The 14,542-nt window shown below is 42.9% G+C and overlaps 1 protein-coding gene across 3 annotated transcripts in view; it reads left to right on the top strand.

The window, feature by feature from the left end:
* INTS4 (integrator complex subunit 4) overlaps window positions 1-10,462 on the top strand; it is a 52,802-nt gene extending 42,340 nt beyond the window's left edge. For 2 of the 3 annotated variants that reach the window (XM_019493589.2, XM_019493590.2), the window contains exons 20-24: window positions 627-786; window positions 1,051-1,194; window positions 2,718-2,838; window positions 7,850-8,039; window positions 9,848-10,462. In XM_019493589.2, the coding sequence (XP_019349134.1) occupies window positions 627-786; window positions 1,051-1,194; window positions 2,718-2,838; window positions 7,850-8,039; window positions 9,848-9,860 (628 nt within the window). In that variant the 3' untranslated portion in view covers window positions 9,861-10,462. Of the gene's footprint in view, window positions 1-626; window positions 787-1,050; window positions 1,195-2,717; window positions 2,839-7,849; window positions 9,617-9,847 lie in introns of those variants that run through there. The other variant, XM_014606596.3, reaches the window with a different exon arrangement.
* Window positions 10,463-14,542: the final 4,080 nt, after the last annotated feature.

Raw genomic sequence — 14,542 nt, forward strand, 5'->3', positions numbered from 1 at the left:
GGCAGAGCTGTCTTGCGATCATTAAATAGGCTTTCTGGCACTCACTGATTGACACTCAGGTCACGAGACACTAGTCAGCAAGAACAGAATCCCTGGGTAATGGCTTGAACCAAGAACAGTGACTGCACAGTACCTCCTCCTTAGAGGTGTGGTGTTCATATACATCCCAGGACCTCCCCTCTTCCCTGATGCTGTTGGATCCTATTCTGGCTGGATCCCCCATTGGTGAAGAACTGAAGGATGGGTAAGCCTTCAACCCTTTTATGCTTCCAGTTTGGGAGGAGGAGAGGGTATGAGGAGCCCTAGGGTGGAGGCCTGGCTCCAACATAATTGCTGGCTAAACTAATCCCATCTTGTGCCCATGTGCATGTGTGCACCAGAAATGGGAATCCATGTGACAACCTGTCACAAAAAAAATAGGGTAAGTAGTAGGTGGGTTTTTTGTTAATGTTGCAGCTGACCTTGAAGCTTGTCTGTTGATTCTGACACTTTTACAATGTCAGCCCTGTTGTGATAGTTGAAACAGATAAAGCTGAACAGATAAAGCTGAACCATTGAGAGAACCAAGGAGTACAGTCCTAGGAAATGACTTTGATTTACATTCCTTATGTTCTTAATACACGCAGATGTTTTATCTCTGAGCTCCCCCACATGCAAGGCAGTTTTGTGGATAAGCTGCTAGACCTGATGCCCAGGCTTGTGACCTCCAAGCCTTCAGAAGTGGTAAAAATCCTGCAAACAACGCTACGACAAAGCGCCTTCCTTCACCTTCCTCTGCCAGAGCAGGTGAGCAATCCACAGGGAGCGAAATAGAGGCATCTTCCAACCTGTTCCCAGAACTAACTTCATGAGGGGCCACCACAAGCCTTTTATGGGCCAGTCATGAGGGACGTTTTTCTTCATACTAAATGTCAGGGTCTTCAGGACTGTTGCCAAAAAAATAAAGAGCTTGAATAATTTTTAGATAATGTCAGGAATTTAAAAAAATTCACACACAATGGATTCTTTGTTAGAAGCTGGAATAATTGTCTCTTTCTCCCACTGCTCCAGCTCCATAAAGCTTCTGCAAATATCATTGAACCTACCGGTGAGTCTGATAACCCTTTGAGGTTCACATCAGGGTTAGTTGTGGCTTTGGATGTTGATTCAACTCTGGAACATGTGCAGGATCCTCAGACCACAGTTAAAGTTCAGGTAATGAATGATTGTTTTAAAGGATAATGGAAGTAATTAGCATTTTCTCCTAGTGTTCACCATAATGATAATATTCTTAAGTTACAAAAATGCTATGCTTATTTTTGATGAGGGGTTTATTTTCTGTGATTAAATACGGCATTACATTTAGATCAGTGGCTCTCAACCTTTTTAGACTTAAGCAGTACTCAATAGACTCAAAGCATCCCTCCACAACTCTTGTGAATTGAGCAGCAGCCCACTTAAAAAAACAACTTATTTATGACAGTGCTTACCTCCTTCCAGAGGGGTTGGATAATGGGACACAGGGTATCGGGCAGGGACAGGGACTGAACCTGAGCCTCCTCTTATCTGCTTATCTTCTCACACCTTGTGGCACCCTTCAAAGGATCTTGTAACACCCTATTGAGAAACGCATCTATTTAGGTACTAGTTTGCAGCTAGTACACAGGCTTTGACTTAAGCACAGTCCACAGAAGTTTTGGTTTGAGTCCACGTCTGCTTATGGGACAGATCAGGGCATTGGGGTAAGCTATGTAAAATTCCAGGTGGTCAAGCCTTCTGATGGCACTCTGTCATTGTAAATTTTTCAGGTTAATGCTGCTTTTTGTATTCAGGAAGCATGTTGTGGGCACAAGCTAAAACAAATATTAGACGCTATGCATCAGAAGGGTGAATGAACTGGTGGGAGCAGAAGTTGCTGTTTGAAAGCTTACACAAAGATATAGGCACATTGTCCTCCTTATTTTAAATATCCTTCCTGCTATTTAGTCACTTACAGAAAACATAACCAAGGACACAGTTGTGATAGTGCAGAATAAATTGTATAGCCCTAAAGATTTTCATTGCAGGCTGGGAAACCCAGTGTGTAGTGCAGAGGTGAAAGCCAGTTTTAATGCATGTTTTTCTATGCAACAGTCCGGAATGGCCACCATGTAGCCAACAAAACTAGAGGATTAGCTACAAGGTTAGGAAGGTAGGGAATATAAGTTAGTGTGAGAAAAGCCAACCACGATGTATAAATTCCAGGTACAGTAAACTAAGAACATAAGTGTAATAAAATCATAGAGCAGTAGGACTGGATGAGACCTCCAGAGGTCATGTAGTCCAATCCCCTGCCTGAGGCAGGGTCAGCCCTATCCAAACCATCCTATAAAATCCATGATCTAAACTCTACATAAGACTACCATCAACCCTGACACAACATAGACATAATACCCTAACCTCCTGTGTCTTGTATGTAATGCTTCTATTGATGAATCCCAAAACTACTTTTGCCTTTTGGGTCAGACCAGTGGTCCATCTAGCTCAGTATCCTGTCTCTGACAGTACTAGAAGTAGATGCTATAGAGGGAAAGTATTGAACTGGATGTTTCTAGAGTGATCTATCCCCTATTCAATTCCCTCATTGGCATTCACCATTATATGTTTAGAAATGCCAGACAAAACATCTCCAGCCGAATTCTGTTTAATAGCCATTAATAAGAACAAACTTCTGGTGGTTTCTTCTTTACTTCCATTAGGTATTATATCCAGATGGGCAGGCACAGTTAATCCATCCTAAACCAGCGGACTTTCGAAATCCTGGTCCTGGAAGGCACAGATTGATCACTCAGGTTTACCTTTCGCACACTGCCTGGACAGGTAAAGAGCACATGCTTGTGTATATTATCTTCTCCTATCCCAGCCTTTTGTACCTGAGGTGCATCTCACACAGACAATGCTACTCTCTCTTAAAAGGACTTCTGGGGAAAATGCAATCTCCAGCTGCCATTGCCTCCTTCCCCAGAGCTTTCCATATTCTGGAGGGAGCTCCTACGTATCCTTGTGACCCCCTGAGCAGTTGTATCCCTCAGCCTGACAGGGCTGACAGTCCTTTGCCACCACTCCTTAGCTAACCAAGCAGCCTGCTGCCGGTGTGAGAGGGTGTTTGTGTGCCACCCAAAGGGGAGCACGTTTTCCAGGACACACAGCCTTTGAATGAGAGAACAGGTATTAAATGCGAGTCACTCCTTTTTTAGCAGAGAGCAATTAGCACTAGGTCTCAGGACTCAGTATCCTAATTATAGAAATGTTGAGTCCTTTTTAAATGATCCAAGTAATTAATTGTTCTACTTCCAAAGAGTATTTGAACACAGCAGTGAAACCCTGAAACTGTGCATTTGACAGTACTTTACCGCTGATTTTAAATATATGCTTTTCTGTATCTTCACTAAAAAGAAAAGCTTTATCCCTGAATTCATCTTGGGCTTTGATGTTAATACTTCAGTAGTAGTTGGCATTTTGCACTTGTCCTCTACAATGTGCTTCCACGACTGGTATATAGGGCATTAGCCTACCAACGTAAAGGTCCAATATTTCTTTTCAGTGTCTCCTAAACAGGGTTCCTGCTTTTCCCTTTCACTTTATTCTATTCCAAGATTTTATCCATTTCCAGTTAACAGTATTTGGTAGGATTTTTCTCTAACCAGTACTCACATTTATTGTAGTTTTCTGTTTGCTGTGATATTTCTTACATTTCTACAATTTATGGAACATAATATAGCTTTGAAGCTTTCACTTATGCAGTTGTGTGCTGTAGAAAAGATGGCTTTCTTTTAAGATATGGAGCACCTGAATGTAGAGTTTTCATGCTCCATTGAAGTTGATGGAAATTTTGCCATGGCTTTCACAGAGTAGGATGAGTCCTGTTATTTTATGATTCTGCAGTAGGCCTCCTGTGTGATCTTGGTCAAGTCACTTAATATCTCAGTTTTGGGGGTTGCTATTTACCGTATTGTGTAGATTAGTGAATAAAGTGCTTGAGGGAAAGAGATCATGTAATGTTAACCATTATTCTTAGAGACAAGCGTGAGAATAATGGTGCAGCTGTTGAACTTTTGAGATGTCTAGTCACAGACATCAGGAGCATGAGGAAAAATGGGGGGAAGAGAAGCTTACCTTGCAACTAAAGCAATGACAGACTGGCATTAAGAACATTCAGACTGAAGTTCAATGCTGCCTTTGCTTTAGTCTTGACCAAAATGACCAGAAGATTTTCAAAATGAACTTTAATAAAGAGATGGAAGTATAGACCAGAACAGGGAAAAGAGCCAGTGTAAGAGCACTTAGGTATGATAGGTGTATTCATATTGGCTGGGTCTGAAATTCCCCAAAATAATTGTTGCGCAGTTGAGGAAATAGCCAAAGTACACTCAACACCATTAGGAAGCATCTTAGAAAGCTTTTGGAAATTGGTGAGGTCCCAGAGGAGTGGAAAAGGGCAAGAAGCCAAGATCTTTTAAAGCTGTCAGCTTAACTCTCATCTCAAACAAAGTATTAAACAATTTAACAAGAAAAGCAGATTGCATCAAACCATTTAATTTCCTTCTGTGATAGGGTTGTTGAGTTACTGGATAAAAAGGAAGCAATAGATCTGATCTGTCTTGACTCAAGTAAGGCTTTAGACGGTATCAGACCTATCATTTTTGTAAGCTAAGGAACTGTGATCTAGGGCATGTAATCACCATAAGGAGGGTGCACAAGTGGCTAAAAATCATTCTTGGAGTAGTTATCAGTGACTTGCTTTCAGACTAAGAGAACATTTCAAGTAGGTCTGTGCAGGTCTATCTTGGGCCTCACTCTAATTGGTATTTTTATTGATGATTTGGATGGTGGAATGGAGCATTGACTTGTAAAATCTGCAGGTGATACCAAGCTGGGAGAGCATCCAAGTGTGCTGGTGTACAGGGTCAGAGTTTGAAATGATGTTGACAAATTAGAGAGAGATTCCACAATGAACAAAGACAAAATGCAGTAAAGGTAAAGGCAGGCTGCTACACTCTTAGGGAGAAGGAATCAAATGCAAGGGGGGGATAAGAGAGTAGAAAATGCTATGGCATAAAAAGATCCGGGGGTTTCTTGTCCATTACAAATTTAAATGGGAATCAACAGTATGATGTAGTTGCAAAACAAGGCGATATATTTCAAAATGTGCCTTAGATATGACATGGGAGTAATTATCTGCCGTATTCACCCCTGATGAGTCTTCAAGTGGAGTACTATGTCCAGTTGTTGGCATAATACTTTAAGAAAAATGTTGCTTTCCTGAAAAACAAGAATTTTAGAAAATATGTCCTGTGAGGAAGGGTTGAAAAAGACTGGATTTTTATAGTCCAGAAGGAGAAGACTGAGGGGAACACCAGCATCCCAGTGTGTGCCTGATGAAGAAGAAATTGACCGAATTGGCAATGAACATGATGTAGCCTAGATACTAGGAAATGCTTTTAACAGTTAATTGGGGTGGTGAAACACTGGAATTGGCTACCTAGGGATGTGGCATCTCCTTCATTGCAGGTTTTTAACAGCAGGATAGGCAAACAGCTGTTGAGGATGATCAAGGTATATTTGATTCTGCCTCTGACCTAGTAAAGGGGCAGCTGGAGGGGTTGGATATATTTAAGTAAACCAGCCCTAATGATCTTTATCCTAAGGTACTTAGGGAATTAGCTGGAGTCATAATGGACCCACTGGCGCAACTGTTTTCACACTCGCGCTCAGGATAGGTCCCGGAAGATTGGAAAAGGGCCAATGTGGTCCCTGTTTTCAAGAAGGGGAGGAAGGAGGAACCAGGTAACTATAGGCTGGTTCGCCTCACCTCTATCCTTGGGAAGACCTTTGGGAAAATTGTTAAGGATCACATTTATGGGGGACCAGCAGGTAAAATAATGCTGAGGGGCACCCAGCACAGGTTCATGGCAGGCAGATCCTGCCTGACTAACCTGGTTTCTTTTTATGACCAGGTCACAAAATACTTGGATGAAGGAATAGAGGTAGCTGTTTTTTACTTAGATTTGAAAAAGGCCTTTGGCACAGTGTTGCACCCAGTTCATAAAAATAAGCTAAACAGTTGCAATGTAGATTATTACACAGTCTGATGGGTAGAAAATTGGCTTATGGGACACACCCAGAGAATGATGGTGGACAGGTTGGTTTCTACCTAGAGAAATGTAGGCAGTTTAACAAGGATAAATGGTGTGTGTTGCACCTGGGGAGGAAGAGTCATAGACACTCCTACAGCCTGGGAGGTACCACTCTAAGTAGCACAACTGCGGAAAGGGACATCGGAGTTGACTCCAAAATGAACATGAGTCACCAGTATGATGAGGTAGTAAGTAAAGCTAACCGTACTCTTTCTTGCATAAACAGGTGCATCACAAACAGGTCTAGGGAGGTGATACTTCCCCTTTTATGCAGCATTGGTCAGGCCGCAGCTGGAGTACTGCATCCAGTTTTGGGCGCCGCACTTCAGGAGGGATGTAGATAACCTGGAAAGGGTTCAGAGGAGGGCCACCTGTCTGGTTAAAGGCCTACAGGAAAAACCCCATGAGGATCGATTTGCAGGACCTGAATCTCTTCAGCCTCCTCAAGAGAAGGCTGAGAGGTGATCTTGTGGCTGTCTACAAATTCATCGGGGGGGGACAGAAGGAAACAGAGGATACAGTGTTTACCAGGGCACCAGTTGGGGTAACTAGAAACGATGGCCACAAACTGAAGGAGAGCAAATTTAGATTGGACATCAGGAAAAAATTCTTTGCAGTGAGGGTTGCCAAAATATGGAATACACTTCCAAGGGAGGTGGTGCTGTTCCCTTTCTTGGACGTATTTTAAAGGAGATTGGACAAACTCCTGGCTGGGGGTCATCTGCCCCCAGCACTCATTCCTGCCCAGGACTTGATGACCTAATAGGTCCTTTCCAACCCTAAAATCTATGAATCGGTGCAGGGGGCTGGACTAGATGATTTCTTGAGGTTCTTTCCAGTCCTAGCTATTATAATTCTTGTCTTCTTCTTTGGAGCCTGTCCTAGGGGTCTCTCTTAGACTGCTATAAAGATAAAACTGGCAAAACTGTATTTGCTGTAAGCATGCTGGATTGCCATCTCGGTTGCACCAGTGTAAATGCCAATAGTCTGACTTGGGAAGACAGATCAGCGGTTATCTACCACTTTAGATTCAAGACACCACTTGGAGGAAGTGCCACACTTAATTTTCACTTGTCTTCTGGCTACAGAAAAATAACAGAGTGATTCTTCTGTTGCAGGGAACTCGGCCCACAGCAGGACAGAATTAATTTCTATTTGAAATCTCTGGTTTTATCTTGTGAACCATGTTTGCACACCTAACAGTGCTAACATTTCATGGCACTCTGCAGCACCCTTGAAAGGCTCTCAAGGCACCCTTGTTGAGAATTGCTAGGATAGGTAGTCTGGTACTTGCCATGCAGGATCAGGTTCTGATCATGTAAACCAGGGGTGGCCAGCCTGCAGCATACATGCAACAAGTGGCATGGGCAGTTTCTGTGTGTGTGGCATGCGGCAGATCAGTACAATGGCAGATAAGGTAGAAAGCAGAGCAACACATGGGGCAGGGAGCAGAAAGCAAAGCAGCAGATTGGGCTGGGGAAGAGAATTAGAGTGGCACTTGTGGAGGGTGCTGGGGTAATTTGTGGTACACCTGGAGTAGCTATATTGAAATTTGTGGGTTGACCATAGTTGTACACAAATTTTAAATGAGATCAAATATCATCTATATCCAAGACATCAGTAATTTGCTTTTTCTTCAGTATTGTTTATTCAGCTTGCTGATCAGGGATTGCATCTGTTTCTTTTCTTTTCAGAGCCATGTCAGATTGAAGTGAGGTTACTATTGGCATACAATTCCAGTAGGAGCAAAGCTTCCACTAAAATCTCCAAATCCACGTGGAGCGACAGCATGGACACTTTTCCACAGTCTGAAAGTGGCATTGAAGGAACTATCCCATTCAGCAAACCAGTCAAAGTGTATATAATGCCCAAACCTGCCAGACGGTGAAGTCAATTGCTAAAAGACTTTATTTGTGGGATTGCTGGGTTACATATACACAGATTATTGTATTGCAGGATAGTGGATCAAACCATAATAGTGTTCTGTTAAAGTGAAAGACTGCAAAACACAATGAAGAATACAGCTATGAAAGAATAAGTGGCCTCCTTTATTAAAAGACTGGTTACAGCATAAGTTATGGATAGGTACCATGAACACAGGCATTTCTAAATCAAATCAAGAAATGTGAGACACTTAATATTGATGTTCCATCCATTACTCTTTTTATTGGGTCAAATTCTGCAGTCCTGAGTTCCTCCTCTAGGAAAGATCTCCTGTAGAGGCCACTGGGAGTTTTGCCTGAGTGAGGATTTGGTAAAACTGGCAGTGTTTACTATGTAAATACTTAGTAAGGCATTTTAGATGCTTCTTATGGTTTAATGATGATCTGAAATAGAGCAGAGTTTTTTGAAATGTCTAAAATGTGTGTTGGTCTTTCAGCGCTGGGTAAAGATTTTTTTCCTACAGCACTGCTCTATCTGGGCAGGAGCCACTTCTCAGAATGCAACACTGGGCTGTTCCTGGGCTGGCTTATGCCTTTGCAGCCATATTGAAGGCAATGAATGATTGATGGCCCTTGCCACTCCAAAGTTTTTGGTGCCTTGGCTGTTTTAAAGCAAACAAAAAACCCAAACAACCCTCTTGCAAACCTGTAGGCTTTCTGTTTCAGGGTAGGCTGCTTACCTTAGAACAATGGTAATGCAACACCTGTGTAAAATCACTGACTTGCCTCTGCATATAATGAAAAAGATGCTCTATATTTTTACCTTGTCATTATTAACACTCCTTCTCACTTGCTTTCTGTACGTCTCTGTGAAGAATGTGTGCAGTGGCACAGGCAAAAAAAACCCCCCAAAAACCCAGCTAGCTGTCCTGTCAGTAAGATGCAGGATCTTCTACTGCTGTGCTGTGCTCAGGAGCTGAAGCAGATCTTGGTGTGGCATGATAAATGGTCTTTCAGCATATACAGTTTTGAATCAGTTCAGTAGTTCACTCTCTCTATTAAATTAGCGAGGTCAGTAGTCCAGGCTTCTTATCAGGTGGGAAGAGGGGGCAGTTAGGGATGAGATGAAAGGAACAAGGAGCCTTGCCTAGAGGATAGGCACCATGGCATCCTTACACTGGAGCAGAATGACTGTTCCTGTCTAGTGGCCTCAGGCTCCGGAGGGGTTGTTCTTACCTGAGTTCTGTTGCTTCTGCAGCTTCAGCTGAGAAGGTATATCTTGACATCATTCCCCAGCACAGGCCTGTGTTTCAAAGGCCTCTAGGAGCACCCAGTGACCCCCTAGCAGTCTGTAATACAATTTACTAGAAATGCATGGTATATGAATTTTTCCAGCACAATGGCCAAATAGTCCCTGTGTTCATAAATTATTTGTAAAAATGTATATTTGCAGCAGGTAAGTCAGATAGCTGAGGATGATAGTAAATCCTTCTATTTACTTGTATAGAAACTAGCATAACACATTATGCATAAACCCTTTTAAATGTGCTTTTGTACAATAAACTTGGAAAACGCCAACCAGACTTGTTTCTCTTTATTAGAAGAGTGAACATGTATTTTTGGCAGAGGCTTGTGCTAGAGAGACCACACCCCTGTTGTTTCCACAGGGGTACTATTGGCATGTTTCAGGTGACTAGGTACAAAGCCACAAATATCTGTAGTCCCTGGGCTGTGTTAGTTTATCATAGATTTAACTTCACTTCTTAACTTTTATTGCTCTTACAAGCTGTTTTTGTATTTCACCTTCAGGGCACTGGTTTGAAAACTTCCTGCATCTGTAGCAAAAGAGCTGGTCGTCATCTGACTGCGGGCTCAGTTCTGTTTCCAGTGGACAGGGGTTGATGTACATCTCTTATCACGAAGCTGCATCTTGGGCAGACACTTGATGTATTGAGCTACCTCCTTGCAGATTTTCTTCCTCTCTGTTTACACTTTAGCAATATGTGTATAGTTTGTCATGGCAATAAAGATTTGTGATCCAGTTCGTGTCCATATTATACAAGCCACTACAATTCATCATCTTGCTGGCAAGTGGAAATAAACCTAATCTGAGTGGACTGTGGAGAGTGAACTGGCTATTCAGCCCTAGAAGTTGCTTTGGCGTTGCAGAAAGAAGCTGTAACACTGGTGGGTAGAAGAGAGAAGCCCTCACTGATGCTACCTCTTTTCCAGTGAAACCTTGAGGTTTCAGCATTAATCAGATGTCTTTCATGAACTCTGCATATCTGAAAAGGAAGGAATTGTCTGGGCTCTTCTGTGACTAAAAAAATGTTGAGCTATGAATAGTCACCTGGTCCAGGGCAGTAAGCCAATCATACTCTTCTTTCTGGATCTTTAAATAAAATAAAATGCTTGCCATCTTTTTCCTGTTGCTCAACATGGTCATGAAGATAGTCTGCTTAACCAAGGGAAATTTGTGATACAGTAGGCCTCATTGGAGAATCCATTCTTCTCTTGGTGCCTAGTATTAACAATTGGCTACATGTCATGTAAAATCAGACCAGAGTCTTTTATCCTGCATGTTGGTAAGGACTGAGAGTCAAAGCCTAGAGGAATTTACCAAAGCACCTAATCTGCATCTTGAGGTCAAGTTTTTGAAGGTGTTTAGACACCAGAAGTGCCTTGCCTAACAAAACTGGACTGGTAAGGGATGGTTATATTTGCTTATTTACTGATTTTTAGAGTGAGGACACCAAAGATTTGTTCTCTTGCTTCTACCTTTCCATTCTCCTGTTTGGATTCAAAACATGGGCTCTTCCATTAGCCATGATGTTATCCCACAGTCAGTTTAATCTTTGATACTCACCTGACATTTTCCTTTCTCTGCATTACTCCTTGTTCAACCTACAGCCAAACTCTAGAAATTCCTTCTTCTCCTCTTGGGTGTCTTAATGCCATTGAGACAGGTGAATTATTCCCCCAAGTCATTGTTTGACTAAATCACTGTCAGTTCATTCTTATGAAGATTAAAACTCAATGCTGCTGCTCTGAACACTGCTCTTTTCAAAATTAAAATGTATCTACATCTTCCTGGTGTGTTGACAGACAGACTTGAATGGATACTCTTGATGCAGTTCTGTCTGTCCCAAGGGAGAGACTATCACCTACCTGGGATGTTACATGAGCTATCTTGTTGCCTTATTTGCATTGCAAATTTAGATTTATTTTACAATTAGCTCTCAGACCTGTCTCTCTTAAGATGTTGCTTTCTAGTCCTTTCCCTCTTATTGAATCTGTGCTAAGTGTGTTGTCCTCTGATGCTTTTCTTATCCACCCAGATTTCTGATCTTGTTTGTTTGGGTTTTGTTTGCTTTTTTTTTTTTTTTTTGGGGGGGGGGGGGGGAGAGGGATTGTATTTTATGAGTATTGTTATTAACTTAATGTACCAAGCCATACGTTGAGTAAATTTGTATTGTACTTGAAAAGACATGGAGAAATTCACCTTTTTCAATTCATGGTAAATCTTTTCTGGACCCTGACTTCCCATTTCTTTCTGCATCTGAGACATTTAAGCACTTCCTGAGAAATGATGAAGACAGCTGACACACTCATAAAGGTCACTTTGGCCACACCCCTTGTCCCATCCTAGCAGACTTTCTACTCCCACTGTTTCAACTTTCTGCTTGAATTCTTGGATTCCTACCTTGCAGTAGGAGACAAAAAAGGACTGATCTGGGGATGGATGCCCTTCCACAAAGGGCAAAAGAGAACCAGAAGAACACATGTGGCAGAGTAGTAGCTCAAAGCCTCATCTTTTGTGAGATCTAGCTCCCTCTACGGGGAAGAGGTGCGCTCACGGTAATACAGGGAGGCAGCAGAGGTCCTTTGTGCAGAATGTACTTGGAACAGTGGAGGAACATAGGGAGTACTTTGGAAATTGTGCTGGAGAGAAGCTGATTAACCTAAAGCCAAAAGAGGCAACATGTTGCTGAGAAGAGCTTCATCCCTCTGCCTGAGAAGTCATTTGGGAGGAGCATGGAGTATTTGACAAGGAGCAAAAAAGACGGATCTTTGAAACTTTATAAGGTCCTGGATGTCTTTCCCCTCCCAGATATGATGCAGCAGTGGTATCATGACATCACTGCCTCCACTGGCAAAGGGCAGAGCTCTGAAAAAAGGCACACAAAGCTTTACAACCTTCTCATCAGCCTTTGGCCTCCCAGACAAACCTCTTTCCCCAATGTAACAGGAACTTGTTCTCAGACAAGGTGGAATTTTGAGTCTGTATTGAAGGAAGTGCTGCATTCGTGGCAGGTGGATCTGTGGGGTTGGCACTTACCATCTTTCATTTAGTTTTGCCCCCAGATAAATTTTGAAGCAGGGGGGTATTAAGCTCAGAGAGGGGCTGGTCCAACAATATTTTACGGAGTCAAGACTCTCAGTTTTCTTTTTCATTTAAAGGAGCCTGCCCCAGGCACCATGGCACAGCAGCGGGGCAATGGAGTTGTACTGAGCTTAGGCATGAATTTTGAGCTGAGGTAAGTGGCCCACAGATTTGATTGAAGGTTACTTTGACCTGGAGTTAGCTGGTGACCTTTGTTGCAATTAGGAAGGAAAAATCAGCTCTACATGTTTTGTTTATTATTATTATTATTGCAAATTGATTAGCAAGCAAATTAAAAGTCAATTTTAAGCCTAATAACTTAGACTTTAAAAAAATGGATCAATGCACTCCTCAAATCAAGGATGCAATTAACCACAAAATCAATTAACAGCATGATCAGAGCAGCAGCTGAAAAGGAGCAGTATTCAGACCAGGAAGTTATATAATGTGCCAAGTGAGTCTTATGAAACACCAGCCCCAGCAACTGCAATGTAACCAGCTTCCTAGCCCTCAGAAGCAGGAGTTTTAGGCCCTTGAAGGTTGCTGTTTATTGAAAGATTTCTACAATTAACCTTATTCCACCACAAAATGGCTTACCACTCTCCACTCTGGTGGCACATTAGTTTTATGTAACGAAGTAATTTAAGGGGGTGTTTGCTAGAAAGGTAAATCCTAACACGGGTATCTACACAAATGCACATTGATCCTCACCTTAAAAAGTGCTTACTTACTGATTAATTTATCTGAGTTGCTGCTGTAATAAAACACAGGTTCAGTGTGGGGGGTGGGTATTTTTTTAGACTTGTGGTCTTCAGGGCATCAGGAGTCAGGATTGCAGTTGGGTGGGGATGAGGTGGTGTCTCTGGTCTGCCTCGTGCCTGTGGGTGTCTTGTGTGTAATTGGCTCAAGGCCTGACTTCCTGCATGTTTTTGGCAGGATCAGTGACTGTCTCACTATTATTATCTCTCCTTTTTGACTCGCACGCATGTTTTCATTCTCTCGGCATATCTGAAAACGATCGTGGTCTGTTTGAACCGCTGCAGAGTGACACCAGAATGACGCGCCGAGGGACTGGCCTTCATTCAGTTCACATTAACCTTTATTTCTGCAGAACAGAGTTGGAAATTTCTTGTGTGCTGGGCCTTACTTGAATGAGGCCTCTGCTTCTCACACAGAGCTGGCGATGATCTGCCTTGGTTGTATGCGAGGCTTGTTCTGCCTCTCCCCACTGCTGGATCCCGCACGCTGGCTCACAAAGATAAGCAGTGTGGGCTGAGCTGTTCAGTGGCAGTAACAGCTGGGATGAAGTCTTTTTGGCACGGAGCCCAGAAGTGGCTCTTTGCTAAAGAGTTTGTCAGGGTGGGAGTTCACCGCCTACTGGGAGACGCTTTCCCTCCTCCCCTTGTGATGGGAGGGAGAGAAGCTGAAACCTTGTGTATTTGAAATCTTTCCCCAGGAAGTTCAGTCCCCATCAAGCCTTTCCGCTTTGGAAATAGCCTGTGGCTTCAGATCAAAACAGCAACTTAGAATAAGATGCACGTCTGGGATATTTAAGGGAACGTAGCGTAATCCTAATGAGATGCGGATGGGGTTGATACAATACTGTGGCCTAATCCAATAGAAACTCAGCTTCCGTGTTTGTTGGCTTGTGAGGCTGTTTCAGATGTTGAGAGAAAAGCTTGGTCTTTGTGGTGTAGTCGATTCCTCCGTGTGGGGCTAAAGAAAAGGCAAAGCTGCCTCCCCAAATCACCCCATCGCTATGATCATTGAAGGCAGGGATGACAGAGCTCTCTGGGATTGACTCGCTTACCTCTCTGCTAATGCTGTTGATACTGGTGATGGGATGCAATTTACAGGGAATCTGCCTTTCCGCCCACAACATCCAATGGATGGAGTCTTCCCTCATTGAACAGTCACCCAGAGAAGACATTTAAGGTGGCTGCTTGAAGCAGCAGAGGACACCCTGCAACAGGTCAGCCAGGCAATGGTGAGGAAAGGCTCTCGCTGTCTCAAACAGCACGATGGGAAGGGAACATGCTGCAGCTCCCGGAGCCGAGTGATGCTTTCTTCTTCAGTACAAGCTTGGGGCCAGTTAAGCCTCTAAAGCATTTCCTCCTGAA

The sequence above is a fragment of the Alligator mississippiensis genome, chromosome 1 (genome assembly GCF_030867095.1).
Source record: "Alligator mississippiensis isolate rAllMis1 chromosome 1, rAllMis1, whole genome shotgun sequence".
Lineage (NCBI taxonomy): Eukaryota > Metazoa > Chordata > Crocodylia > Alligatoridae > Alligator > Alligator mississippiensis.